The sequence below is a fragment of the Antedon bifida genome, chromosome 1, assembly GCF_963402885.1.
Source record: "Antedon bifida chromosome 1, ecAntBifi1.1, whole genome shotgun sequence".
Classification (NCBI taxonomy): domain Eukaryota; kingdom Metazoa; phylum Echinodermata; class Crinoidea; order Comatulida; family Antedonidae; genus Antedon; species Antedon bifida.
In genome coordinates, this window is record NC_136226.1 from 25,519,616 (window position 1) to 25,547,057 (window position 27,442).

Sequence of the window (27,442 nt, forward strand, 5' to 3'; positions counted from 1 at the left end):
TTTGTCCCTCCTATTTTCTATTATTATTTTGGTAAAGTAAATTCAATTAACTATGATATCAGATCCTGATATCGTCCATGCAATTTTGTCAGGTGGGAGCCAGACAACCATAGAGGAACGTGGTCCAATGTTGTGTTTGTTTCTCCCAATCGATTAATATGAACTCTGATCTCATCTTAATCGTTATCATCCATATTCATATTTACTTTATTTTTGTCTGTCCTATGTAATGAATTATCCTATATTTAAATTATATTATTTTTCGGGTGACCGAAAATTCATCTTTATTCTGGTCTCCTTTTCCATTGTTATATCCATATTATATCTAAAATGGAGAATAAAACTGAAACTGTATATTGCAGTTTATGGTATATGCCTAAATATATAGAGTGCAAAGCTGGGGAATAATATTGTTAAATGTTTTAGCCATAGCGATAAAATAGCCGGCTTTATGATATCTGCGGGTGTTTACATTATACAGCCATACATTTGGCTCTCTGACATTAAACAAAATGTGTGTGCCGCCCTCTTTTTTAAAACTAGGCATATTACATTAATTTGTATGAATATGATATCAGAACAAATCAATTTGCTTATTGTTTTATTTTATGTTCCTGTTATAAACTTTTCTAAATATTTTGAATTTTTATTCAAGCAATCCAATATTTTAAACTAGTTTTAAGTAATAACAAATATATCTTTTAAAATAGTTTTGTTTTATTATATTTACGACAATACGAGGTCATGTCATAGAGCCACACCGGCAAAATATTACGTTACGTTTGACATCGTGGATAATTTTCATTCGCTGAAAGTCGGTCCGGTTTTGTTAGTCATGGCTAACATGTTACTACAGATACCTGGAAATATGATATTTCTATGTTGTATTTTGGTGAGTTTACGGTTTTTATATAATTATTAACTGATTTATAAATAGGTAGTTGTTTTGAAGCATTAGGCCTAGGTCTTGATAATGATCTCTAGAGTAGTAGTGTATGAAGTCCTGCTGTTAATTTAGTCTAGGCCTAGGCCGCCTAGGCTACAGTCAGTAGGCGCCGCTTCTGTTCTGAGCTGCAGAGAGGAGGGGAAGTCATTTTGAGTCGCTGTCTTGTTGTTTGAGTGTGTATTCGGAAATACTGTAAGGCCTAGCCTATATGCCTATCCAATGACTGAATTGGCGGCCCCAACAGTCTATAATTTAATGTAAAAAGGTTTTTCGAATATTGTTTGTTTTATTTTATAATAAAATGATAAATGTAATTAATATTTAAATGTTTACTTTTTTAAACTAGCTAGGCCTCTAGGCCCAGGCCCTAGCCTAGCTAGTAAGTTTTTAAATATAAATACTACTAGGCTAGGCCTAGGCCTATATTTAAGTATTATTAGGCTTACATTACATCATGGAGCTATAAAATCAACACATTGATTGTAGGCCAATTTATTAATTAAACTATAATGTTACTTGTTTCATTGTCATAGCTGAAAAGAGATGTTAACTCACAGTAGTATTGAGCAAATTATACAGTGTAGTAGCATGTGGCAACAAGTTATTGTTACTATAGCCACCAGCTGGTACATCACTGTTTCTATGCACTTAGAATTAGAAAGATATATTTGACTATTGTCCAATTAATGATTATTTGTTTAAAAGCTTTGAATTGTGATAACTTTGATTTCCTAGTCATAAATTATCAAATTGTGGCTTTAAAAAAAGTCTTTGTGATTTAAGGAAATTGGGAAAAGTTAAGGGTAGGCGTGGCATAATAAATTGACTTCCTGAACTTTCAAGTTCTACTGACTTTTAAAACAATACCTTATTGTCTTTTATTGTATTTTAATTCCTTTTCGTTGTGCTTATCTAGAAAGTCCATGATGCCAGCAATAATTTTAAATAATAAAGTAATCTAAAATTATTTTATTTACATTATCCTGTTTTGATAATTATGTTTTGATGTCATCGCATCCCTGATAAACATGTTAATAATTAAATTATTAATAATTAAAACAATACGTTACCACTACCTGTTAAACACATTAGTATCCACTTGCATAATACTTTCCTTACCACACTTGCAATGTTTGATTTAGTGATTTATTTTTATATATATACATATACACATAATAGTTCTTTTGTACAGAAAGTAACTTCAAATCTCCATTGAACACAACTACAGTACTATTACCAATGCCATATCAAGTAACTCATTCTGCCCTCCCTAAGTAGCCCAAAAACATTAAAAAAATCCCTACTTTATCGCACTCTCCTACAGTACTGTACCTTCATCACTCCCCAGCTCACCATAAAAACTTAGAAACTCAGTGTACTGTATCAAATCTCATTAGATAATCACAATTTTTTTTTTCAGCTGGCCATGTTCGCATGTCCTGAAAGTACTCAGTCAGTTGTCACTTTGAATCAGGGAAACATTGATCAGATTTTAAATGGACATAAAGTTGTTTTTGTTAATTTTTATGCAGATTGGTAAGAACTTTGATATTGATATTATTATAAAAATATTATTACTTAATTTGTTATATGTTATATATTGTCATTGACCGCCAATCAACTTTATTAAAAGTTTGGAACACACAGGTAAAGAAATTCTAAAAATGCCCGACATGAATTTTAAAATTTATTGTACATGATTCATTTTAACATTGTTTTAATCTGTTTGAGTACATATTTTAACTTTTATGAATTCCCTTGTATCTTTATGTTTGAATGCTATCTGTATATTTTTGTACTGTTTTTAAGAGGGTCTCTTCAAGTCAGCTGTACTGCTGTAGTACAGCTGTCACCCTTGTAAAACAAAGTTGAATTAATAAATATGATTTTTTAATTGTCCCGGGATGTTGTTATGGGTATTATTAACCTTTAGATATAATTAATTTGTTATCTTATCGTTTTTAGGTGCCGATTTAGTCAAATGTTGAAGCCTATATTTGAGTCGGCTGCAGTAGAATTAAAACAACAGTATGATAAGCCAGGAGATGTAGTGTTAGCATCAGTAAATAGCGAAAGTGAAGGTAATATTAATATCCTAGCCATTAATTAAGTGCAGCTTTAAAAATAACATCACTGTCATATTTGTGTGAAACATTGCATTATAATGACTTTCTACTGGATGTTGTTTACAATGGAAGTGTGATGAATTAAAATGGCACTTTTCTGTATATTCATGTGGTGATTGACAAATATCCCAAAATGCAAGTTGACTTGACTGTATTAAGCTCTGTCAACACTCTGCTTGTTTTTTTTTTCATTTTAAATAAATTGATGTTCACCACATGTAAAATTTTAAGAAAATAAGAACAAAGTAAAAACAAATATTGAAACTAGAATAACATACTATACATTTTGGGAAAGATTTTCTTAACTAATTTATTTTTTTGTTCTTTTAGGTGACATTGCATCAAAGTACCATATAACAAAATACCCTACCTTGAAATTATTCCGCAACGGACGCATCGCCAAGCGTGAATACCGTGCGCAGCGTTCAAAGGATGCGTTCGTTAAATTTGTTAGAGAACAAATGATGGATCCAATCGTTAGGTGGAACACCCCAGCTGATATTGATAACATTGATGTAAGTTGTCAAAAATCAATTCTTTTGTAAAAAAAAAAGGGGATAGACATATCTATATTGTCACACAATTTTTCAAATATAAATTATTCATAATCATCATTTTTGTTTTATAATTTAATGATAAATATTTTGTAATTGGTTATTTTAGATATGGATTAAATTTAATTTAATGAATTATTTATATTTTGATTGTACAGTTTTTAAAACTATCTTTGTTATTTAAATAACTTTATTAACATGTATATACATGTGTGAAAAAGTTCAGAATAGTACCAAAGTACATTCTGAAAACAAAACTATTTTGAGGTTTTCAAAGTGTAGTAAATTATGCTCATATACAGGGACATTAGATGCATTAATATTGACCAGTTAAGAGGTGATTAGTACAGTTCAAGATGCTATAATATCCACAATAAGGTTAAATTAAGGCATCACCATAGTCATAAACTTGTGAATTAATATTATCAATGTGTGAGCTGAATAGGTCGAATATTATTAACATATTATATTGAAGTTATACAGTACAATTTTAGTATTATTATTATTATACAATTTATGTACAGTATATAATGTGCATTTTAAATCAGATTTATGGAACAAAAGCTAGTGTAACAAACAATACACTAATGTTAAAATGCTTTACACAATTACTTTATTACTAAGATAATTACCTTGTGTTGAATTAGTAAGTATGTAACATATTGAGATTATGTATTGTGAAAAAGACTGCTATTTACATATTGTGAATAATACTGTATGCAACATGTGGTACAGTACTAATTTGGGTGTATGAAAGGAACACTATAAAACATATGTTAGTACAGATTTTGTGTGTGCATTTGCAGTTTAAATCCTATCTTATCCGTGAAGGTATAAATTCAATATAGTAACAGTAACAATTGAAAATGCAAAACAATGAAACATATGGGACTTTGTCTATTGAAGCAGTTGAAGCTATATTCCCACACAGTTACAGTATACTACTAATAGTAGGCTATTATTTTCCCAGTAGTGGTACAGGAAGTATCATAACATTGTGGTATTGTTTATTCATGGACCTATAAATTAGATTTATAGGCCCATGGTTTATTATAGCAATATTTGTACACATGAATTCAAATGAGAAAACATGAATTCAAATGAGAAAACAAAATGCAGAATAGAGTGCTTTGTAAATATCAGTGATGGCAATTCTTAGAATCTTAACTGAATATTTAATATTGTTTATATGAATATTAATGTTTACCTGTTAAGGCTACTCGTGTTCTAGCAGGAAAATAATTGATATTAATTATTCTGTATAGCTAATCTATAAATTGTCATCAGTCTCTGTTATGGAAATCAAAATAAGTAAAAGTAATTTAAATCAACGAATATACTGTAAAATGAATTTTCTTTGTATAACTTATTTATTAGATAATTTAATAATTGTTTTTTAATTACCAAAGAGGTTATATTTTCATGCATGTGTGTTTGTCTCTTTCTATATTTGTTAGTTATCAGGATTACTCAAAAGGTTATTGTCCGATTTTCATAAGAGTTTAAAGGAGGGTTTCACATAGCTGTATGGGAACATGTCATTAAATTTTCAAATGCCTAGACAGGCAGTTCCCTTCTACAGTAGTAAAAATGTATTTTTTGTAATTTTTCATTTTACTAATAGTAATATTTTATAATTCATTTCTTTTTGTCTTTTATAGGATAAAAAACGGTCAGTGATAGCATACTTTGCTACACAAGATAATAATTATGAAACCTTTGCAAAAGTAGCAAATATACTAAGAGACGACTGTAACTTTTATGCAGGAGTAGGGTAAGTATCATCATTGTATTAAAAGAGAACAGTTCAATTCAATTCAATAAACATTTATTTACAAAATCTGAATACATAGGAAAACAAGAAACAGGATTGTACAGAATGAAATATTGTATGTATCTTTCACTTAAATTGTGAATTTACATGAATGTTACTTATAAATTGGGTAAAATCAGAAAGTTTCTATATAGATCGGCTATAGGGCGGACTCCAATGTTATCTCAGTGATTCTTCATGGAGGGGGAACCACACAATATGGCTGCTGCGATCGACCATGCAATACGCTAGGTACCCGCCATACGCAGTCATGCACTACTCATGCGTGTAGAGCGTATTAACACGAGAACATATTATCATAGTATTAGGAACGATCCTTGTATGGAAAAATGCTAGATAATTTACCACCAGTGATTTATATATCATTTTAGATTATTTATATTAAAATTTGAAATACTATTTCAACTATGTTGGCCATCTTGAGTGGCCCCTCCTCGCCTATGGAGTCACTTCCTGTATACAGTTGACGTTCTACTACTTATTATCTATGGGTAAAATAGAACTTTCGTTGTGCCATGCAATGGGTCAATGTGGTACAAAAAATAACCTAATGCAAGTTTCTCCCAATTATACCAAGAGGATGACTGCAAAAACCAAATAATAATTGAATAAATACTTTATTTAAATACAATTTTATTTATTTTTTAAACAGTGACAGCTTCAAATCCGAGCTTGTTGCAGGACCTAGTGTTATGTTTAGGCCACCAAGGGTAAGTACTGACAACATGTCTTAATTGTATAATACATTCATTCATCCATCAGTGGAAAATTACTTCCATTTATTGTCATTTGCATATAAAATATACAGATATTATGTGAGAGACAAAAACAGATAAATGAAAAACAAAAACAATTACAAAGTGTCACTCTCGTACGGTATACTGACAAGCATTCAGTGCCTGAATGGCAGCAGCTGTTACGAAACCTGTACGAGAGATGATGGACCAGTAACATCTACCGCTACGTAACATCTCAAATACATTATGCATGGGATGAGTAGAGTCTTGCAATATAGAATGTGTTTTCTTAATTCATCGATTTTCAAAAACGCATTCAATAGAGCTCTGCTCAATTCCAGTGATACATGATGTGTACTTAACACGTTGTAGATCTGACTTATCTTTACTTGTGGCCCCGGTAAACCACAAAACAAAACTTTCAATGACCGTAAAAAAGTGCTCCAACACAATAAAATTAAAAACATTGTTGCCAGAATACTACATTATAACCAACCATAACAACCCCAAAAAAAAAACAATTCACAAAGGGAATTAATGTATCACTATTAATAGCCATCTCCTTTTTGACATTTTTAAGAACACATTGATTGAATGTACATTCTTTAAAATGTTGTGTTTTTTTTTTTGGTACAGACAAAAGATCGAGATATGCTGTATCTTGGCCCATTGACGAACTTCGACCTTTTACATACTTGGAGTAATGACAAGTGTATGCCTTTAGTCAGAGAAATAACTTTTGAAAATGGAGAGGTACAGTACTTAATTCTGAAAATGAGCCCTTAAATATGCAGTGATTAAAAATTGTTTTTTTCATCGAGTCGAGTTAGTTGACTAATTTCCTAATAGAGACTTTTAAATTTGAGTGATTTTGCGTGATTTTTTTGTGTTATGACGTCATACGTCCACTCGTACTCACATCAAAGAGTGAATGGCAAAATGCCTCTGAACAAGTGCTCAAATTTTCCCAGTCAACGTGCCAGTCACCTAGCGCATGCGCATATCATACAAATTAATCATAGGGTAGCAGTCGACGTGAAAATCTAAAAGTCCCTAATAACAAATTCACAAGACCTAAGAAAAATCTATTTTTAAACAAAGATTCTCAAGCTATTCCAAGAGTTTAATGTAATCATTATCATCCAAATTTTGTGTATATTCTATGTATTATGTTTTTATCAGTACAGTATATGTATTGTTATATATTACAATTTGAATGTTTTCTAGGAATTGACAGAAGAAGGATTGCCTTTCCTTATTTTATTCCACGATCCAAATGATGCAGAAATTGTACAGAAATATAATGATATAGTTGCTAGGGAACTTGTTCCTGAAAGAGGTAAGTAACAATAACATGGCTATATAACTTGAAACAAGGCAATCTAACAACAGGATGCTGAGCTCTGGAGATCAAAGTGTTTATCTAAACTAAAATTTTTGACTGATTTTCGATAGACCAATTGGCTTCCTTAAATGTTTGGTTAAAAGACACTGCGTTTTGGGGAATATGTACATAGTACACTACTGTAATAATAATAATAATAATAATAAATGCTTTATTTCAACACGGAGAACTTGATCACCAAAAGGTGTTTTTCGTCAATTATTCTTAAAATTAACAAAAAAGGTATATACAGTGTGGTATAAAAACCATAGAGAAAATTTTCCCATGATAAAAACATAAAAACAATTTTAACATACTGTAAGCTACAGTACACAATACATTCAAGCAAGTAATAATAATTTGATTTAAAAGTAAAAAAGATTAATGAATGAACAGAATTTATAAAAAAGAAAAACAATTTAAAATTAAATTAAAAAGATGGAAATTCAAGTACTGTTTTATCTAAAAAAGATACATCATAGAAATCATCAGAAATTAACCTGCCTACAAGTATTGTGCATTTAAATTAAAATATGCTCTTTGAATTTAGCAAGACTTGTCGCATTTCTAGATTCTATGTTTAGGTTATTCCATAGCTTAGGTTAAACCCCTTTTTTTTGTATTCAGTTTTTGGTTTTTCAACATATAATGGATCCTTTGATCTTGTGTTATATTGGGTATCTCTTAAGGTAAATCTGTTTCCAAGATATGAAGGTGCTAAGTTATGGAAAATCTTAAACATAGTAATAAATTAATTGTAAGAAAGTTTTGATTCAAGGTTCATCCATTTAAGATTCTACAGGATCATTTAAGAGACTGTAGATGCTCACCTTCAAATAATAGTATACAGTAGAACCCCTCCTCCTTTGGAACAGCACTTTTCCAAGTACACCCACATTAAGGGTCACTTTCTTGTGAAATCAATGGGTGAAAGTATATCAGGCCTTGCAGGCCCACTTTTCCCTGTATAAGGGCATTGATTCAAAGTAGGCCTAGGTGGCTAGGCTTAAAAAGTGTACCAATTGTTTATTACTGAACGTAGGTAGGTTGGTAGGCCTAGTTAATTTGGTATTGGATATCCCAGATATTGAGATTTTTTGTATCTAGACAGGCTAGACAGACAGGCCAGACAGGCTAGACAGACAGGACAGACAGGCTAGACTAACAGACAGACAGACAGGCTAGAAAAACTTAATTAATATTAGCCTATATTATAGGGACCTCTATATAATTTTTAATTATTATAGCATGCCCTCTGTTGTTTACCCGAAATTATGTTTGTTCAAATTTGGACTCTGTAATGGTTGTACTATAATTATATTATACTGGATTTTTTTTGTCTTTACAGAAAGTGTGAATTTCTTAACAGCAGATGGAACCAAATTTAGCCATCCTTTATCTCACCTTGGTAAAAGCACAAAGGATCTACCAGTGTTAGCCATTGATAGTTTTAGACATATGTATCTATTCCCAAATATTAAAGTAATGAAGTGAGTAGTATTATGTTTTTGAAAACATGTGTAATATTACATATAATTATCAGTGAGTTGGCTAAAAACTGGAGAATACAATACAACACAACATTTATAAAAGTTAGGTTTGTGGTACACCATGTGTTGCCAAAAGGAAATAAAGTATAATAATAATAGTTCATTCTTATATAGCACATATAAGCAAACTCTCAATGCGCTGCACATTATTCCCCCGGTCATTTTTTTAATCATACACGTATGGAAACATACTCCCATAATAATGCAGCCAGTAATCAGCGCAAAGTTGTGTCTTGATCTAACCCATTTTATACACCTGGGTGGAGACAGACAAATGTAAGTAAAGTGTCTAAAGTGAACCAGGATCTCACGATCAGTAAATGATCTGACAACACACTTCGGCACAAGTATGGTTGAGAATATCTTAATGTTTTGGTTGTCTTCTTTACTAGTGTTTATTATACTGTTCTGTATTAATGGTCTCTGTGTGGTATATGATGCATGCCAGTGCCATATATATTTAGGCATATAATATTGAAATTATTTAATCTATACTGTATAATCTTTTTTACAGTACTTCAGGTCCGTTTTTAATTTGAAGACCATTGTTTAAATTAAAAATAATTTTTTTTTTCTTACTCTCAGTGAACCCGGAAAATTACGACAGTTTATAAAAGATCTGCATTCAGGAAAACTACATCGTGAATTTCACCACGGACCAGATCAGACAACGCAGACGCAACCGCCAACAAAAGGAAAGACCGATACTGCCCCTGTTGATAATGTTGTCAAACGTGACGCACCCGAAACCCCTCCTGAAAGTACTTTTGTAAAATTAAAACCAAGTTCTCAGCGATACTCTATGGCTCGCGATGAGCTTTGAGTAGATACCATTTTATGCATAGTTTACACGCAATATCATGTGTAGATACATGTTTTTTCTTATTGAATTTGTTTTTAATTTGTATGGCCAACATTGGTGAAAGTAAAGTTTTCTACTTTTTAACTAGATTTAATTATAATTCCTTGTGCTTTAAAATTTCTTTGCCGTTTAATTTGTTTAATAAAAACGTCTTTAGTTTAAATCCAGACAAGGTACTGATTTTTTTCTCACTACAACATTTTATTTCTTTTACTGTATTTATGAAATATAAACCCACCTTAGTTCTAAATGGAGACATTTGCATGCGTAAATGAACCATGCATGTGTAGGCTCATTTACTAAATTTTGCTAGATAGAAGGCTATATCGATCAACACTAATTCTGATTCCAAACATACAATAATAAAACATGCCAATACCTTACTCACAACATTTGTTTTTGTTATACAGTACAAACTTTATTATTGGATGCAATATTTTGACCCAACTTTGGTAACCTCTTCACTGATGAGTATTTGTTTGAATATGTACATAATGTGTATCTATAACTTTACATTGTGTGTGATGTTCAACAATTCAGTCAGGGTAAGGCTACGTTATAGAAAAGTATTCTGAGTTCTGAGTTTCTGCACGCTATGCAAAGCACTTCTTCTGTTCGATGCTGTTGTGTAGCCTGTCATAATGCAGATAATTTACAAAATCTGTAAATGCTCATTTTATGTCACTGAAAACTAATCTTATTAAAATAGTCTTAAAAATTAAAAAATGATTTGGTCTTGTGACAATTGTCTACCTGACCTAATCAGAGAGTAATGCAATTTAGTTTATTTTGTATACAAAATTTAAATATATCTAGGAATACATTTGTGTAAAATAGTTAATTTATCGGATACAGATTTAATTGTTTTCTATTGTTTTGCTTTGCCTTTTTCATTTATTACTTTGATATTTATATTCTAACTAGACTTTAAATTTGAATTTCAAATTTTGACAATGCTGCTTTTAATGAATTGTGTTTCTGTTGTGTTTATAGTTGGTCATGAATATTGTAACATGGGTTTACACATTGCGGCTCTCTCACACAGGCAGGGAGTCCAGTTGTATTCTGTCTCTCACTTTTTGAGCCCAAGTTTTACACATTTTTTAATCGTATGGGGTCTCAACAATCCTATTTCATTGTGTACACCACCAAGATATCATACTGTAGTACAATTTCAAATATTCATTTGAAACAAACTATCTATATTTTGTCTTTTTACAATTCACACGGTAAAACATTTGACCAATCATGATGTGATGGATCATTCTGTCACTTGACATTGGTCAACCTACTTTTGCGTTTTTCCTACGTTGTTACGTGGCATCCAAGTGAGAACAAAGATTTATAGCGTATAGGATGGAGAATTGATTGAATAAAATCAATTGTGCAAAAAAAAAATCATCATCAAAGTTCTTTTATAGACAGATAGCAATATACAGTTCCCATCATGCTTTTGGTTCACAAACTATGAAACTCAATGATCAAAATATGTTTAAAATACAAATTTATTGAAATCAAAAGAATAAATCTAATCCATCTTCTAATCTATATGTGTGTTACTGTTAATTGTTGTATTTCATGAATTTACATTTCTAAATTTTTTTTATTGTAAAGAAAAATCCAAGTGTTGTATAAAGCGATTTATTTGGATGTTTTTAAACAATATGTCAAATGTAAGCAAATAAAAAAAACTGCCTGTGTGTCAGAAAGCAACAAGAACCAGTGTGTCGTGTCGGAAAGTATGAAAATGAGAAAAATTCGCATCTGACAGATTGTATGCGTGTAGCTTCAGAAAATGATTCAACATATTTATGTTGTTTTGCAAAGTATTACTCACATTACTTGAATGTGTGTATCTGAAGAGAGAGAAAAACGGGACATCACAAATTAAATATTTTGCTCTCTACTCTCTGAATATTTTAAATTTCGCAATTTTGCTATCTTCTATTTATGAGTTTTGTCTGGAAGAATATTTTTAGGTTCTATCCATCTATGGTAAGGTAAGTTCAATTCAAAGTTAAAATGTAAAAAATGCTCAAAATATTAACACAATATGCTTTATATACAATATAGTTTAATATTCACATTGAATTTTAGAAAAATTAAGATATGAATTAAAACATTTTGAAAACCTTTAAGACAAAAGAAATTGGTGTCTACCTATAGTAGAAATATCAGAAAATGCATATTCTCTATGCTTTTTTTGTAGACCTTTCATTTTGAAAACTTTTTTAACTTAATGTTTTATAACCATAAGTATGTGACTTCTCTCAATTGGCCACTTCCATTTGAATTTTCGAAGGCTAGGCCATACAAAATTCAGGCCTAACAATTCAAAAGCTGTCTGTGTAATAGAACCTACCCAATCGTTTTAATGGGAGAAAATAATGCATGGCACGTGATACGAAATCAACCAATGAAATGGCAAGGATACTATATTAAATCATATTTTGTTGATGGCATACATTCATTTAGTGGAATAGGAGAGTTCCGTTTGTTCAGATTGTTATTTCACTACAAAAAACCCCTTTTGGTTGTTATAATACTGTAACCCTTGCTATTTATTATAAATAACTTAATCTAAGTGAGAATTAAGTGCTTGTCGCTCCTCCATATCTACCATTTCTATGTCATTGCCTTTGTTGATATTCGTTTTTAAAACACGCCCTCCTGCGTACCCTACAAGAGCGCCACCACCGGTCGCTAGCAGACCTATTTTTGCGCCAGCGTACAGTCCAATAGGTCCACCAACCAAACCACCAACAATGGCCCCGCTTAATGGTAATATTGCTGTTTTAAATCGGGTTGCCTGTAAAAGAAAACATAAGTCCAGTTGATTTGATTTAACATTTTTTTTTAAACTTATAATTGCCTTTGATTACATTTTCGTAATATAAATGTACTTAAATTCTATTTTCAATTTGTTTAGTATTCTACCCATCAGGTTATGTCCATTATTGTAATAGTACATTAAAAATAAGTTTTAAAAAGGCAGCTATACGGTAATAGCTCATTCCATTTCCTGAAGAAAGCATAAAAATATTGATCATAATTTTACAAGGCTATCGCTTGAATTAGATACCCGACCCAAAATCTAAATAAGCATTTCCTCATTATTTCATAGTCCAACAAAAACATATTTTCTTCCTTTTAAATCCAGGAACAAATGCACAAAAAGCCACATCCAACCCTGGTCTAAGGCTGTGTTTATACAACATCCTTACTCTGCATATGCAGGTTTTCACAGACCAAGTTTAATCTCCTAAACTGAGCCGTTCATACATAAATTTTAACTGCTGTATTGTGAACAGGAAGGTAAGTCACAGCCAAACGTCTGCTGCTATGTTCTCTATTACATACAGAGGGCAACTTATCCCCTGAGGCTACCTAAAAAGGCTACTTCAGCTCTCCAACTGGTCAAATTTTGCCAGTCCTCGAGTAGCCTTTCCAGCTTTTTCTGTTCCATTTATACTACACCCTAACCGAGAAATGTGTTGAATTAGCATGTTGTATAAACATCCACCTGATATTGCCTCTTACATCTTTCTCCCTACTAACCTTTAGCAGGTGCATGGCTCCTTTTTTAACGTTGGCTTGTGCGCTGTCAATGTGGTCTTCTATACTTGAAACTTGTTCTTTCTGACCCTAAAATTAAAATAACTAATTAATCTACTTCTTTACAAACGTCAATTTATTTTATATAGCATTTAATTTTAACCTTAATTTAGTATTAACATTTGAAGGTTTGCATGGCGAAAATCAATATGTTGATGGGAGGATGATCGAAGCATATTGATCAAAACGGCGAGAAACTCAAACACTTCTTTTTAGAACGAACAAACGTGGTGTACTACAAACTTTATATCAACAGATATTTGAAAAAGGTCCTGGAACTTGAATTTGGAATATGTTATGTAATGTTTCTAATGTATTTTAGTGGTAACACCAATTTCCAAATGTACCTTAACCAACAAAGCAAAGTCTTGTATGGCAGAGTTAAGTTCCATCAGGCCTTGTTGTAAATGTTTCCAAGATTCTTGTGATGCCTCTTTTCCTTCTTTCTTCTCCTCTTGTGCCTGTGTTGTAAATCGTGTTTCTGCAACACTATTTTCATAGCTACCTACATTCTCTGCTAACACAAATAATAGATTATTAGTATTCACAAGCCTCTTACAATTATGTAATCATTTGTTCTGATACTCTTCTCATTGAACTGCTTCTGATTTAGGTTCAACAACCTACAGTGACGTAACACAGAGGCCTGAGGCCCCTGGTTTAAGGACCCCAAGTGACCCTCCCACTTTCGAGGCCTCGGACATTTTAGCCTTTTTCAACATATCTTAATGTCTGTCCTTTCCTCTGGGTGCTGCTCAGAGGCCCCTGTAAGCTCTGGGGCCCCTGGGTTTAGCCAGTGAGCGTTCATAGCCGTTACGCCACTGACAACCTATCATGTTTGCAACAAAAGGCCATAAATCATAGATCCACCACTAAACTAACCTTCAATACTTAATCTTAGCCTGGTACTGCTTTCTTCTTGACCGAAAACACCAAATTTGTCGCCCTCATTTTCCTTAAATAAACACTCTAGCTCTTCATTTTCACCCATGAAATTGATCACAGCTTCAATGGCTTGTATTTGTGTGGGTTGTACACGTTGGTCAAATTCCTCCAGGTCTGATTCTGATATTTGATTACGCAGTTTCTGCATCTCCTTAATGTTTGACTTGAGTTGCTGGTTCATTGAAAAAAAAAAAGATTTTTTAAACCTCAAATATCAAACTTTGATGTTCATTTTCACCTGCACAATATAGGTTATTAATATCAATTATTTAAACATTTAAATATCCATTGATATTACCTGTACTGTTCGGCTGGCATTTATTTGTTCATTGTTAACTTTGTCCCAATCAAGTTGCTGTTGATACTGGAAAAAAGAAGTAAAACAATCGTAATAATTACAATCATTTTTGTCCCTCTCTAAGATAGTATGATTGAGTTTAAAGGATACCATCTACTGAGTAATGTACAAATGTTCAACACAATTAAATGGTGCATTACGATGGTTTTGCTTTGAAGCACTACTAACCCTATCGATATTCACTTTGTGCTGGTTTAAACGCTCTAAATCAGCTGGCACAATGATCTTAGTGAATTTCATCACAGCATGTTCTACACGCTTCAGTGGCTGCTTCTGAATGCATCCTAAACTTGATGACCTTTCTCTTGTATTCTCAAAGGATGCCATTCGCAATGAATTTGTGTTTGCTTTACATAATTTTTTTTATCTTGTCAGAATCTGTAATGAAAGTAAAAAGTTATGTATTATTTAACGCATTTAGAAGAATTATATTGTAATTATATAGGTAAAATAGTGTTCATTGGTTTAAAACCCCACCAGGCGATACCGGGCCCCTATCTGGCGAGGTATACCGGCCATAGTAGATTAGTATGACCGTTGATTAATGTATATTTAATACTTTATATAAGTTATATTTTATTGCTATTTATTGATTGGATTTGTACATAGCTGGTCTAGGCCTAGACACAATTCATACAGTGTAGACTAGGCCTATGCTGCTTTAGAAGGACTTATTCATGGCTCATTGTTGCCAAGCCTCTGGTCTGCTCTGGTTGGCCATGATGGTGGGACAGGCAAGAGCTTTGTTTAGTGGCTATTCCCTCCTCTCGCCTAGCTTGTAATATAATATTAATAAGAAAGTGTATAGTAAAGTAACTCTCTGGCCTAGCTAGTATAGTAGTAGGCCTAGACTGCATAATTCTTTATAAAAAACATAATACTTAATGATTGAATTAATGAACAAAAATGTTGGTCCTCATTCTGTAAAATATTTTGGACGTCCTTGAAAGATTACGTCGTTTTAGCGATGTTTTTTTGTTGTGAATCTTCTGCTGGATCAATAATAATGGCAATATTTACCAATAGCCTTATAGTTACAGCCGCAACCATTCATGCATTAATATGAGCCGACTGTAAAAGGAAACTACGTGATGGCCTTTAACATAGTTTACCAGCAACTTTTTATAATACATCGTTTCCGTCGTCGAAACTAGCGCGTGATTAGATAAAAAAAACTGTCCTAAAAATCTTCCAGATACAATATCAGAATAAAAATTAGACAGAATCCAATTACATGAATAACCGCCGTCTTGTGTGTTAGTAAGTAACATTGCTTTGTTCTTGTTAAGTAGTTTTTGATCAGCCAAATGTCAGGCCTCTTTATTTGTAATTATTCAATTAATTTTCAGTCCAGAGACAGGGACAAGGGTTAGTTGTTAGAGGGCCTCTCTAAGTAGACAAGCTAGGTCCTAGCCTAGCTGGATCCACCCTGGTCCCACTGGTCCTATAATATAGATAGGTGACAATGACATTGTACTACGGTCATGCCAAACTTCGCCCGTAAATGTTATTACGATGCTTTAGTCATAAATTTAACTTTTATTTTATATATATTTTTCTTCCCAGAAACAAGTTAAAATCAGTTAATATTGTTACAATTTTCATTCGTCATAACGCAATATAACAAAACATCACTTATCACACTTCACAGAGAGTGTGGGCTTCAGTTTCGGAAAAAACATAATCAGTATTTTAACAATTTCTTATATTAAAAATTGTATAAATGTACAATTAAATTAATTATTAAATATCACAATAACATTTAATATTATGTTAGCGTGTACTTGATAACATTTCACCTGCCGATACTATATCGGCCGGAATATTAGCATGACCCTTGTACTAAGCTTTCTCAAATTTGTTTCGGTATAATGTAGAATTAAATGCCCTAGGCAAATGTTCCATATCACATAATCCAGGACACAAGTCATTAAAATAAAATAAAGGATTTCAGCTTTGATGAAAATCATTTGGTTTTAATTAAGGGTATTTGTAAATTTACTATTTAGGTAAGGTTTTGAATTGACAACATCTACAGTCAATATTATTATTAATTATTGGGCTAGATAAATTAAATTGATTACTATGTTATTAGCCTACATGTAAGACCATTCACTAACATGTGCAACAAAAAAAAAACCAAAAAAAAAAAAACTTACAATATACAAATGATAATTGCTGCTTTTGCATGATATACAGTACTGTACTGTATTACTAATATCTACTTTTATCTAAGATCTCTTTTGATTAAATAACAGACAATAATGCAATGTTCAAACATTTATTAAATACATATTGATTTTATTCATTATAATCAGTTTTAATTGTGCTATGTTTTTAGGTAAGGTTTTGAATTGACAACATCTAGATTCAATATTATTATTGATTATTGGGCTAGATAAATTAAATTGATTACTATGTTATTAGCCTTAAATGTAACTAACTAAACACCAATTAAAACCATTCAATAACATGTGCAACTACTTTCTACCACCCGCAACCACTTTCTACCACCCGCAACCACTTTCTACCACCCGCAACCACTTGTTAACCAAGCAGAAATACTTTCTACTTTACCACCTGAAACTCTGGTTACCACCTGAAACCACTTGCTAAAAATAAAAAAAAATACTGGCTTTATCAGGCACCAGCTACTTGCTACTATACTATACATAACCACTTGCTACCATGTGCACATCACTACCATGTGAAAATACTTGCTAACCATCATGAGCTATTTTGGGAATAAAGTATGTTACTAAAGTTGAAATTTAAATCAATGATTTTAGTTGAGTGTGGTGATGTTTAGTACTACAGTGGTACCAGTACTGATGCTCTTATTTAATTACTTGTTAATGATTATTAGTCATCAATCAATCATGCCATTATTTTATTACAGGCATTCACCTACTTTTTTCTGCCAATGTTTATTTATGCTGTACACTACTATACTATGTAAATAAAACTTGAGTATTAGGTAAACAAAGGTTTACCCCATTGAGACCACCATTATTAAAACAGTGGTACAGTAGAGCACCAGTTAGGATAGGTTGGTTCTCTATTAAGAAATATACTGTACTATAAAAAACAATCAGGTATTTATACTGTGCATATGTACTCCAAATAATGGTGAACTTACAATATACAAATGATATTGCTGTTGCTATTGCATGATATACAGTACTGTACTGTATTACTAATATCTACTTTTATCTAAGTTCTCTTTTGATTAAATAACAGACAGTAATGTAATGTTCAAACATTTATTAAATACATATTGATTTTATTCATTATAATCAGTTTTAATTGTGCTATGTTTTTAATTATAGTTTATACAGGTACTATAGATTGAATTTAAAATGGATTCTCCGCAATCTGAAAACACATCAACATATTCTGGTAAGATATTTTTTATTCAATCGTCATACAGTAGATTCATAATAAAAATAGTGTATTATACTATACAAAATTCTTGTCCTACTGTATGTACTGTACGATATTATATTTTTATTGTTTCGCTGAAAAATTCTGATTGGCATTGGTAAAATACTTTTGGAAAACAGTCATTCAAATATTAAAGTTTCTTCTTTTACCTTATTCTGGTTAATTATTTTAAGCTAATCAATTTATTATATTTTAAGCAGTACTGAAATATACTAGTTCAGATATTTATTAACTATTTTAAAAGATAAGTAAAAAAGTAAGTCATAAGTCATAAGTAAATAAGTTATTGCTTATGTTTCTTGGAATATTTCAAAACCTGATATAAAGAATTTATCTTTGTCACCTTGACTGAAGAAGGAAGGCTTAGAATAGGAATTGACCCAGAAAAGAATGATGAAATCCAAAGCTACTGTAGTGTAAAGGAAATGCATTGCTATTTGAACAAGATTAATGTATACTGTACCTAAAACTTTACAATAATTAACTGCAATTTGAGTTTCAAAATGATCTAAATTATTATTCTCAGCTCTACACTACGCTTAAAGGCCAATTTACACAAACGAGCGGTAGCGGTAAGCGGAAAACCGCGTAGCTTGTCCACGTAGAATATATATCTTTCCTGAGCGGAACCCGCCGGTTCACTCCGCGTTGTGTGTAAATGGTCATAAGGAATAATATAGATTATATATTTGTTATTACCGTTTCCGCTCGTCTGTGTAAATTGGCCTTAATGAAGGTTTCATTAAAAATGATATTTGAAGAAGGTTATTGTTTACTGTACCACAGCACAGAAAACAATGGAATATACATTACTGTATACTTTGGTAAGCTCTATACAGTACATTGTGTATTATCTCTGTTATGAAGCTCATCCTTTTTAATACCAAAATGTTTAGTTAACAATTGTATATACCGTATTGTTTCTAATAAACGCCCCGGGAGCGTTGCATTTATTCAAAAAGGGGTGGGGGCGTTTATTGGAGGTAAATTTTAACACCCAAAATTACCTAAACAGGCTGCTTTAAAACAGTTAAAAAGTTTGTTATTTGTTGAATAACAAGTTAATGTGCAAGCTATATCTAGGCCATATCCTGTTTGCTAGTTATTTGAACAGCAATAAGTCCATCGCTAGTGGGTGAAATAAATATATTTCCCTTTAACACTTTGACTGCCAAACACGAAGATCTTCGTTTTTGGAAACAAAACGCTTGACTGCCAAACACGAAGATCTTCGTTTTTCGCGTTTTTTTACGAAATCCGGTAGATAGGTTAATTATTGGTATATACTATAAATATGAACAATATATTCGGTCTGGAACGTCAATATTTTACAATTTGAAAGTAACTAATCTGGTTACGAACGACTGTCAAAATGGTACCTGTCGAAATAACAAACACCGCGCATCACAGTAGCGCGTAGAGCGATGGCTTGGCGCATTGTGTATCGGTCGCGCGCTAGCTATGCCGCCGAAGCATTACAAAGGTGGCATTGTGGATTGACATGTTTGTTCGTTATCTGAATAAAAAATAATGGAGTCAAGTATTTAATTTTATTATTGTATGTATACCCTAATTGTTTTGGTGTTTTACTGAAAGTGACCGAGTTTCACGCAACAAACTTGTTTAGAAATGGTATGGATATTATCATCAGTTTACTATCTAGGCTAGGCTAGGCCTAGCCTAGTCGTAAAACGGTTCCAGACCAACTTTAGGCCTGGTTAACTAGGACTGGTGTCAATACTATGTGGATTTTGGCGAAACATTGATGTAAGATTTATGATTTATAAAATGTAATACATTTTTCGATAGTGATAACTTGTTTTTATAGGCCTATCGGTGCCGTGTAAGTAACTTTTTTGTTGTTTGTTGATCTCACCGGGCGATATTTTCATATTGTGATGCCTTGCACAAAATCGCGAATATCTCGACTTTCTTGCGCGAAACTACGAAAAACTCAAAAAGTGGGTTACTTTCATTTTAATATTGCGATTTACATATTGCGATTTAAAAATCGTTCTTGGTACCATTGTAAAGCTAAAATCTTTATGATTATTTTAGTCTAAATTACATATAAATCAGATCACATACATGGTTTCAATCAGCTTTAATAAAAACATCGAATTGGGCTAAAAACGCTGGCGGTGGCAGTTCCTAACTGGAAAAACCTCTGGCAGTCAAAGTGTTAATACCAATCTAAGGACTGGATACACATGCAAGTCTATTTGAGCACTCGTTACATTATGGAAAAATCTCAGAGGGGGCGTTTATTAGGGGCGGGGCGTTTATTAGAAACAATACGGTAAGTGGTTTCCAATAGTATAGAACAATTCCTTAATCGGTAACTTTTTTAGAATGGACAGAATGATATATTCTATTTATTTACTCTCAGCCCATGAGTTATGTCGCTGGGCCAATTAACCTTATTTGAAATGTGAGTAATATGTTAAAATTTTAACTTTTGTTTAGCTATGTTGAAGTGCCAGATTTGTGGTGACCATTCGTCAGGACTTCACTATGGAGTTTATTCCTGTGAGGGGTGCAAAGTAAGTCCCTTTACATTTAAGTTCCGAAACCTATGTTTTATGCCTAGTGTACACCAAATTTTAAAGTAGTTATATTGGTAGATTAATTCCGTGTTATTGATACGAAAGAAATTATTATTTTAAGTTAATGATGTACAATCTGATCAAATTGCGTTTTTATGTTTTACAGGGTTTCTTTCGAAGAACACAGCGGTTGAACTTACAATATAAAGTTTGTCCGTTTTGGGATACCGTTCCATGTGACATCAATGTTTCAAATCGCAACAAGTGTCGTTATTGTAGATATAACAAATGCTTGAGCCTTGGAATGTGTGCTGCAGGTAAGGGTACACATACGGCGCAAAGCTGACGTACATATACATCTTGCATAGCCTACGCCTTTGCTTATGAACTAGGCAGTGACATTGTTAACTCCACTCACTACGCCATGTCCTTGGCATTATACGACAGCTACATACTGTACCCCATTTTATATAACGCCACATAATTTTGACCTTATTTCAAGATATTTACCAATGTTTTTGTACATAATGAACAGTAATGAATAAATAAAAGCATCCTTTATTTCAAATATAGGTATAGGTATGGTATAGGCTAGGTATATAGCTAGCGTACGATGTTCGTACGTTACCGATATTTACCAGCTAGGCCTACAAAACTAAGCCTAAAGACCGTCCACAAGAGGTCGTTCGCCGCAAGCTACTTAGGTAGTGCATTGTTTCTAACTTTTTATCATAATTTACCATAAAAAAACGTACATTTAAGACAAGGAATGACCTGGTTTAATGTTTTTAAAGTAATATATATGTATTGTTTTTACAAACGTCACAAATTGTAGGGAAGGTGTCTTTAAAATAAGAAGGCAAAAGTAGAAGAAACACATCAGGAAAAAAATCAGATTGTTATAAACAGATTTCTGATAAAACAACCTATTTAGCTGCTCTTTGATCTGAATGCGTATTAATTGTTTAGGATGAAATAATAGTAAATAATGGCTAAAAGTAGAGTGACTTTTTATAAGAGAAATCGCTATTTTAAAACATATAAGTCATCTTTATTTTTCTTGTTTGGGTGACAATATATCTTTTTTTCAACTATTTTAAATCTATATCAATCAACAAAGGATCAAATAATTCACCCTACCTCTTCTTGTCAGTATTGCTACTGATAGATCATATTGTATATCATACAAGATCCTTTATTATTAAAATCGTCAAGTAATTTAAATGTTTTCAAAAGTAACTTTAAGGCATTACTGTAGTTTAAGTTCTATTATGTCACTGTTATTTTTATATTTTAGTTTAAAAAGTATTGTACCCAGGGCCCCAAGGGAGATCAGTCTTTTTGACTGATTGGGCCACCCTGGTTAAATATTGTTAATAAATAAATATTATTTTAATTAATTATATACAAATATACGTTTTTAGCTGTACGCATGGGTCGTGTACCAACAGCAGAGAAGGTGAAGATCATGAAAGAAATTGATGTCGAAAATAAAAAGTCAAGTGTTGATTTGGAGCATGATCAGTTTGTAAAATATATTTGTGATGCATACAAAGAGACCTTAACAGAATTCCAAGACGATGAGATCAATTGTTTTCGCCAGTATTGCGCACCATACGTTGATGTAGGTTGACTTTTCAATACGTTAAAGTTTTTGTTTATTTGTTTATTATTTATTTTCCACACACAAAATATATAACATAGTATTGGTAATAAACATCATTTAGGTAAAAGAAAAAAAACAGACAAACTAGTTAAATGTCTTATAATAAACCAAGTCAAGTATAGTGTGTGTGGATGGAGACCAAAATAAGTTTGAAGACAAACTTTAAGGCATGGTCACCATTTAAAAAAAAAAAAGTTTATTGAGCTTGTTTTATAATTTTCAATCATAACAAAATAGGAAAAAGTATATACTGATTGGCTGAGACTTTTTGTGGTAGTGGCATACTATAGATTACAACTGTCCTGATTTTGGCGGATTGTCCGTTTTTTTTTTATGATTGTTTCCCATTGTCTTGCCAAACTCTGAATTGTCTGCTTTTCCAAATTACCGAACTAAACAATTTACATACTATATCTTCAGCTTTATGGCATTAACAATGTTAACTACTGCTAAAGTGTAGGCGTAGCTTGATAAACAGTACTGCATTGGTTGCCTGCAATATCTAAATTGTTAAACTAAATGTTTAAAAAGTAAACTATTTTAAAAGTATAAGTGCAATTTCTGGGAACCAACGTTTTCTTACCACGATGGTTAGGGCTGAGGTCTTGAACACATCATTAGGGACTTTACGACGGTTAGGGGAGGACGACGAATATCCTTTGTTCGCTAGAGCGTAAAATCATATACAGTCAACATAGCCGTTTTATTAGTTACGCACCCTTTCCGCGAAGACGACTACGACCGATAGTATCTCTCTCCCTCCCCTGTCTCGCGGCATGGGCACTTCTGAAACGCTTGGCTCTGGTTGAACAGCATAGGCCTAGCCTTCCTAACCTCGCATTGAAACGCAGCACAGAATGTATTGCTTTTAACACAGCCATTTTAACCCAATAAGAATGTTATATCGTTAAATTAGAAGTTCAAATATTATTTAGACTTTTGAAATGTCCACATTTAAGTGTAATTTGAACTGTATATTTATGGTTATATGTACATTATTTCTATTTGTAAATGGGAAAATGGCAACTTTATCGACGACGGAATTTCACGCTAAGCTCCGCCCACTTTGTTATAAATTATTCTGTGGCTTCCCGTCGTGTTTCGTAAAGTCCCTATTCATCAAAGACAGAGTGTATTTATGTAAATCAAAATGATGTCCCTCTTTTGAACGTCCTGGGGTTGGAATGTCTGTAGTGGGTACAATATTTGTTTTCAATAGCAAATTCTAGTTGTCCTAAAATGCCTCTTACACTGTAAATCTTTAAAAATAGCCCTGATCTATCAGCCAAGGTAAAGTTAAGATAGAGTATAAATTTCAGAACCCTACTGATTATATACATCTTAAAGTGTGTAGATCATAAAAAGGTACTGTTTCTAATTCTGTTTTTTTAAACACAGGATCCAACTGACATCAGTTTAAAAAACTGCGATTCCAACCATGCTCTACCACGAGAGATCACAACTATGCAAGGAATAATTAAACACAACAGTAGCCTCACAGAAATATTTGTACAAAAAGCAGCTAAGTTTGCCAAAAAATTGGATGTCTTTCGCAGTTTACAACTTGTCGATCAGATGACGCTTTTTAGAGAAGCTGTATTAGAGATTGTGTCGGTTATTCAGGCTTATCGATATGAAGGTGGAGTCGTGCGCTTTCCCGAAAATAACACTTATTTTCGATCCGTGACATGTGTTCATCACTGCTTATTGAAAGATGGACTTGATACTCCTCAGTACCGATTTAAATTTTCAAGACGTGTAAACAGTATTGGTATTACTGCCAAAGAAATGGCGCTTGTATGTGCACTAATAATTGCCTCACCAGGTAAGTAAAAAACCCTTTAGACAGCACGCTTTTCAAATGACATTGTGTAGGGCAAATAATCAGTGGGGTCGGAGATCATGTTGCTTTTGCAAGTGTATGGAATAGCTTACCAGTTTTTACGAGTTGTTAATGCCGTGGGCGCCACTGGCTTGAGGATACTTTGGGTATAATCCCAACCCTTACTTTAGGTCTGATTTCACAAACAGGCATATCTCCTGATAGTGTATAGTCCCAGTATTGACTTTTGGTCCGGATGTATGTAGGCCTCTCTAGTAAGTTTAGATGCTTATCACTTTTTTTCCGAACCAAGGTTACCCCGGGTATAGTACCACCCCACAAAGTCGGCCCAATTTTCTGTTCTAGATGGGTGGGATTATACTAGAGGATATATGGTATATAAATTTTCATTTATTATTATTTTTAACTACAACTAAGTTCGACTACAGACTCAATAAGTGTTTGGTACGTCTCCAAAAAAGAAATAAATGTTTAATTGATTAATTGGCATTTGTGAGACCATGAAGTTTTGTTTCCATTTCATGATACAAGGTTTGTGAAATTGGAAAATTAATTTCTTGTAGAAGAAAAAATGAACAAAAGTATATCTGTTTACTTTCAGATCGAGAAGGCCTTATTGAATACAATAAAATTGAAGAGTTTCAGCAGAAACTATCATCAGCTCTTGAAAAGGAGGTGAAAAGGAGCTCACCGAACGAGAGCACTCGATTTGCCAAGATTGTTTGCGTGCTGATAGAATTACGAGGACTTATTCCAACTCAGATTCGCACGATAAAAGCCATACGTGATTTGCATGATGGGAAGCTGCCAATTGAACCAACACCTTTAATGAAAGAAGTACTGAGATTAGATAGTAACAATAAATCATAGCTAACAATTCAGGGGTGGATCCAGGATTTTAAAATGGAGGTGGCCTAGGGCATAAAATGACACAATTTGATTTATTTCCTTTGAATCCGCCCTTCAATTTTTTTTTATTTGTTGGGATGTGTACATAGCTGTGACATAATGATGATTTTCATATTTTAATTTCCATGAAATTTAATATTTGTGTGATATTTTGTACATTCCAAAATTTAATTTAAATGAATTTAAAATTAATATACAGCTAATTCAATAAACTGTTCTTTACTTTTTTTTTAAACTTTGTAAAAATGGAAAGGAGGAGAACCCCCTTGTCAATTGTTGCATAGAGAGATTAGCTATAAAATATTAGTTGAAGACAAAGCTCTAAAAATTGAATATTGCATTAGCATCATAAAAACTATAAATACATGTTAAACTAGAAGGCCTAGAAGTATAATTCCCCTACATATGATTTCCTCAACATTTTTTTTATGTTTGTGTGTTAGTGCTGAGTGTGATTAGGCTAATTGTACTACAACCTTTGGTGTAATGCTTATATATCCAGCCTTCAAGTTGAGATTGAAATCCCCGGTTCAATTCCTGTTAAGGATCTTTTTTTTTTCATCATCCTTATTTTTATTTATATTTTGTTATCATTTTTTATTCTTAATAAAATGTTATATATTTTTTACTATAAACCTAACGTTACGTTAAGACTGCTCAGTACTTGATCGCAGGCTTTTGAAAATTGTCTCTGTTAACACTAGCAGGTCAGAAAATAATAATAAAAGTGGTCCATAATTAGGATCCTTATCTAGATTGCCTCCAAAATGTAATGGAGTGGTCCATGACCATATATCTATCTGTGGTTTCAATTTGGTAAAGATCTGGCAATAACCTTTTGAGTAATCCTGCTAACAAACAGACAAACACACAGGATCGACTACATAACCTCCTTGCCGGATTCTTTTATACTTGAATACTGCCACCTATTGGTAGAGTTAATAATAATTAAACCTCTTTTTTATATAGATAATATCTCTATGCTTATATACATATAGTATTAATTTAATATTTTAAAATATTGGAAAAAATATACATAATTAAATGTTTGATAAGAATTGATATATAGAAGTATAGGATATGAAGGAGAATTTTTTATATTTTATATACTAGCTTTATTTGTACAAGAAGTTGATTGTCTTCCAAGACCTATGTATCTACAGTTCTTTACCCCTTTTACACCACAGAAGCTTAAAACAAACCTGTGTCGTGTCAGGATAAATTTCCCTTTTACACCCAATTCAGTAACCTGGGTAGGACCCAATTCCGGATCATCTCCATATTTTTTACGGCAGTGTAAAAGGGGTATATTTCTGTATTGTAGATATTTACCAAATTTAAGTGTGTTGTAATTCGCATTCCTCAAGGGCATTTTAGGAGTGTGTTAGGTAGGTGAATGATCGCACTCCCACACCTCAAAAGACAATGCCCGAGCCTAGTGTAAATTTGTTTCTTTGCTATAAAATTGTTTATAATCAAATTTATTATTTATATAATTTAATTGATGGTTTAAAACTATTTGAATAAATTTTGTAGTTAGATGCAGCTACTGAATAATGAGATCGCTTGAATATAAACAAATTTAACATATTTTATAGAAATGTTTTAAATACATAAATTGTAAGTATTATATATAGATTATAGCAAATTTTACATTCTATAGTTAAGTATATCTGCTTATTTGAGTTTATATGAAATACTTTGTATCATTTTTAAAAATAAACTAAATTCAGCTATTTTGTGTAAAGCTAAATATTGTACTGAAACCATAAATCAGTCGCCTTTTTTGTTTCTGTTGATAATTTTTTTTTTTAATCTAGTGATAAAAATAAATGTTGTTTGTACCTGAACCAACATCACAAATCCATTTTTGGTATTTCGGTTTATTGTAAAATCTAAAAATCTAAAAATGTCATTTTTGATTTGATTTATTTGGTTCAAAACATGAATAAAATGACACAAAAAATGGAACAGTAAAAACGAAACTAATTGAATCAGGATAACAAAAGAATGTTTAAAATTATATAAAACTTATTTTCATTTGTGTCCTTAATTAAGAACAAGAAAATATAACAATTTAAAAACTGCAAGCTCATGATCTCTAAATTATATCTGCACTTATT

General features: G+C 32.2%; 3 protein-coding genes across 6 annotated transcripts; 2 read left to right on the forward strand and 1 right to left on the reverse strand.

Moving 5' to 3' along the window:
- Positions 1 to 764: 764 nt before the first annotated feature.
- On the forward strand, positions 765 to 10,843 carry LOC144846534 (endoplasmic reticulum resident protein 44-like). Its single transcript, XM_078703554.1, has 10 exons — positions 765 to 892; positions 2,367 to 2,482; positions 2,912 to 3,027; positions 3,403 to 3,587; positions 5,288 to 5,400; positions 6,113 to 6,170; positions 6,834 to 6,950; positions 7,425 to 7,536; positions 8,930 to 9,071; positions 9,717 to 10,843. The coding sequence occupies exons 1-10, from the start codon at positions 836 to 838 to the stop codon at positions 9,952 to 9,954; spliced, it is 1,254 nt and encodes a 417-aa protein (XP_078559680.1). The 5' UTR covers positions 765 to 835; the 3' UTR covers positions 9,955 to 10,843.
- A 304-nt stretch (positions 10,844 to 11,147) lies between these two features.
- Positions 11,148 to 15,920, reverse strand: LOC144846550 (syntaxin-17-like). 3 transcript variants are annotated; one of them, XM_078703556.1, is made up of 7 exons: positions 15,797 to 15,920; positions 15,080 to 15,289; positions 14,852 to 14,917; positions 14,491 to 14,725; positions 13,956 to 14,125; positions 13,552 to 13,638; positions 11,148 to 12,802 (listed from the first exon to the last, which is right to left on the reverse strand). In XM_078703556.1, the coding sequence occupies exons 2-7, from the start codon at positions 15,236 to 15,238 to the stop codon at positions 12,569 to 12,571; spliced, it is 951 nt and encodes a 316-aa protein (XP_078559682.1). In that variant the 5' UTR covers positions 15,239 to 15,289; positions 15,797 to 15,920; the 3' UTR covers positions 11,148 to 12,568. The 3 variants fall into 3 exon arrangements, with proteins under 3 accessions (XP_078559682.1, XP_078559683.1, XP_078559681.1); XM_078703557.1 differs by having other exon boundaries at positions 13,956 to 14,122; positions 15,793 to 15,920; XM_078703555.1 differs by having other exon boundaries at positions 15,793 to 15,920.
- Positions 15,921 to 16,058: 138 nt separating this feature from the next.
- On the forward strand, positions 16,059 to 26,864 carry LOC144847412 (peroxisome proliferator-activated receptor gamma-like). 2 transcript variants are annotated; one of them, XM_078703764.1, is made up of 7 exons: positions 16,059 to 16,171; positions 18,259 to 18,310; positions 20,822 to 20,898; positions 21,068 to 21,218; positions 22,326 to 22,525; positions 23,966 to 24,392; positions 25,012 to 26,864. In XM_078703764.1, the coding sequence occupies exons 2-7, from the start codon at positions 18,271 to 18,273 to the stop codon at positions 25,278 to 25,280; spliced, it is 1,164 nt and encodes a 387-aa protein (XP_078559890.1). In that variant the 5' UTR covers positions 16,059 to 16,171; positions 18,259 to 18,270; the 3' UTR covers positions 25,281 to 26,864. The 2 variants fall into 2 exon arrangements, with proteins under 2 accessions (XP_078559890.1, XP_078559898.1); XM_078703772.1 differs by having other exon boundaries at positions 16,065 to 16,171; positions 18,250 to 18,310.
- The last annotated feature ends 578 nt before the right edge of the window (positions 26,865 to 27,442 follow it).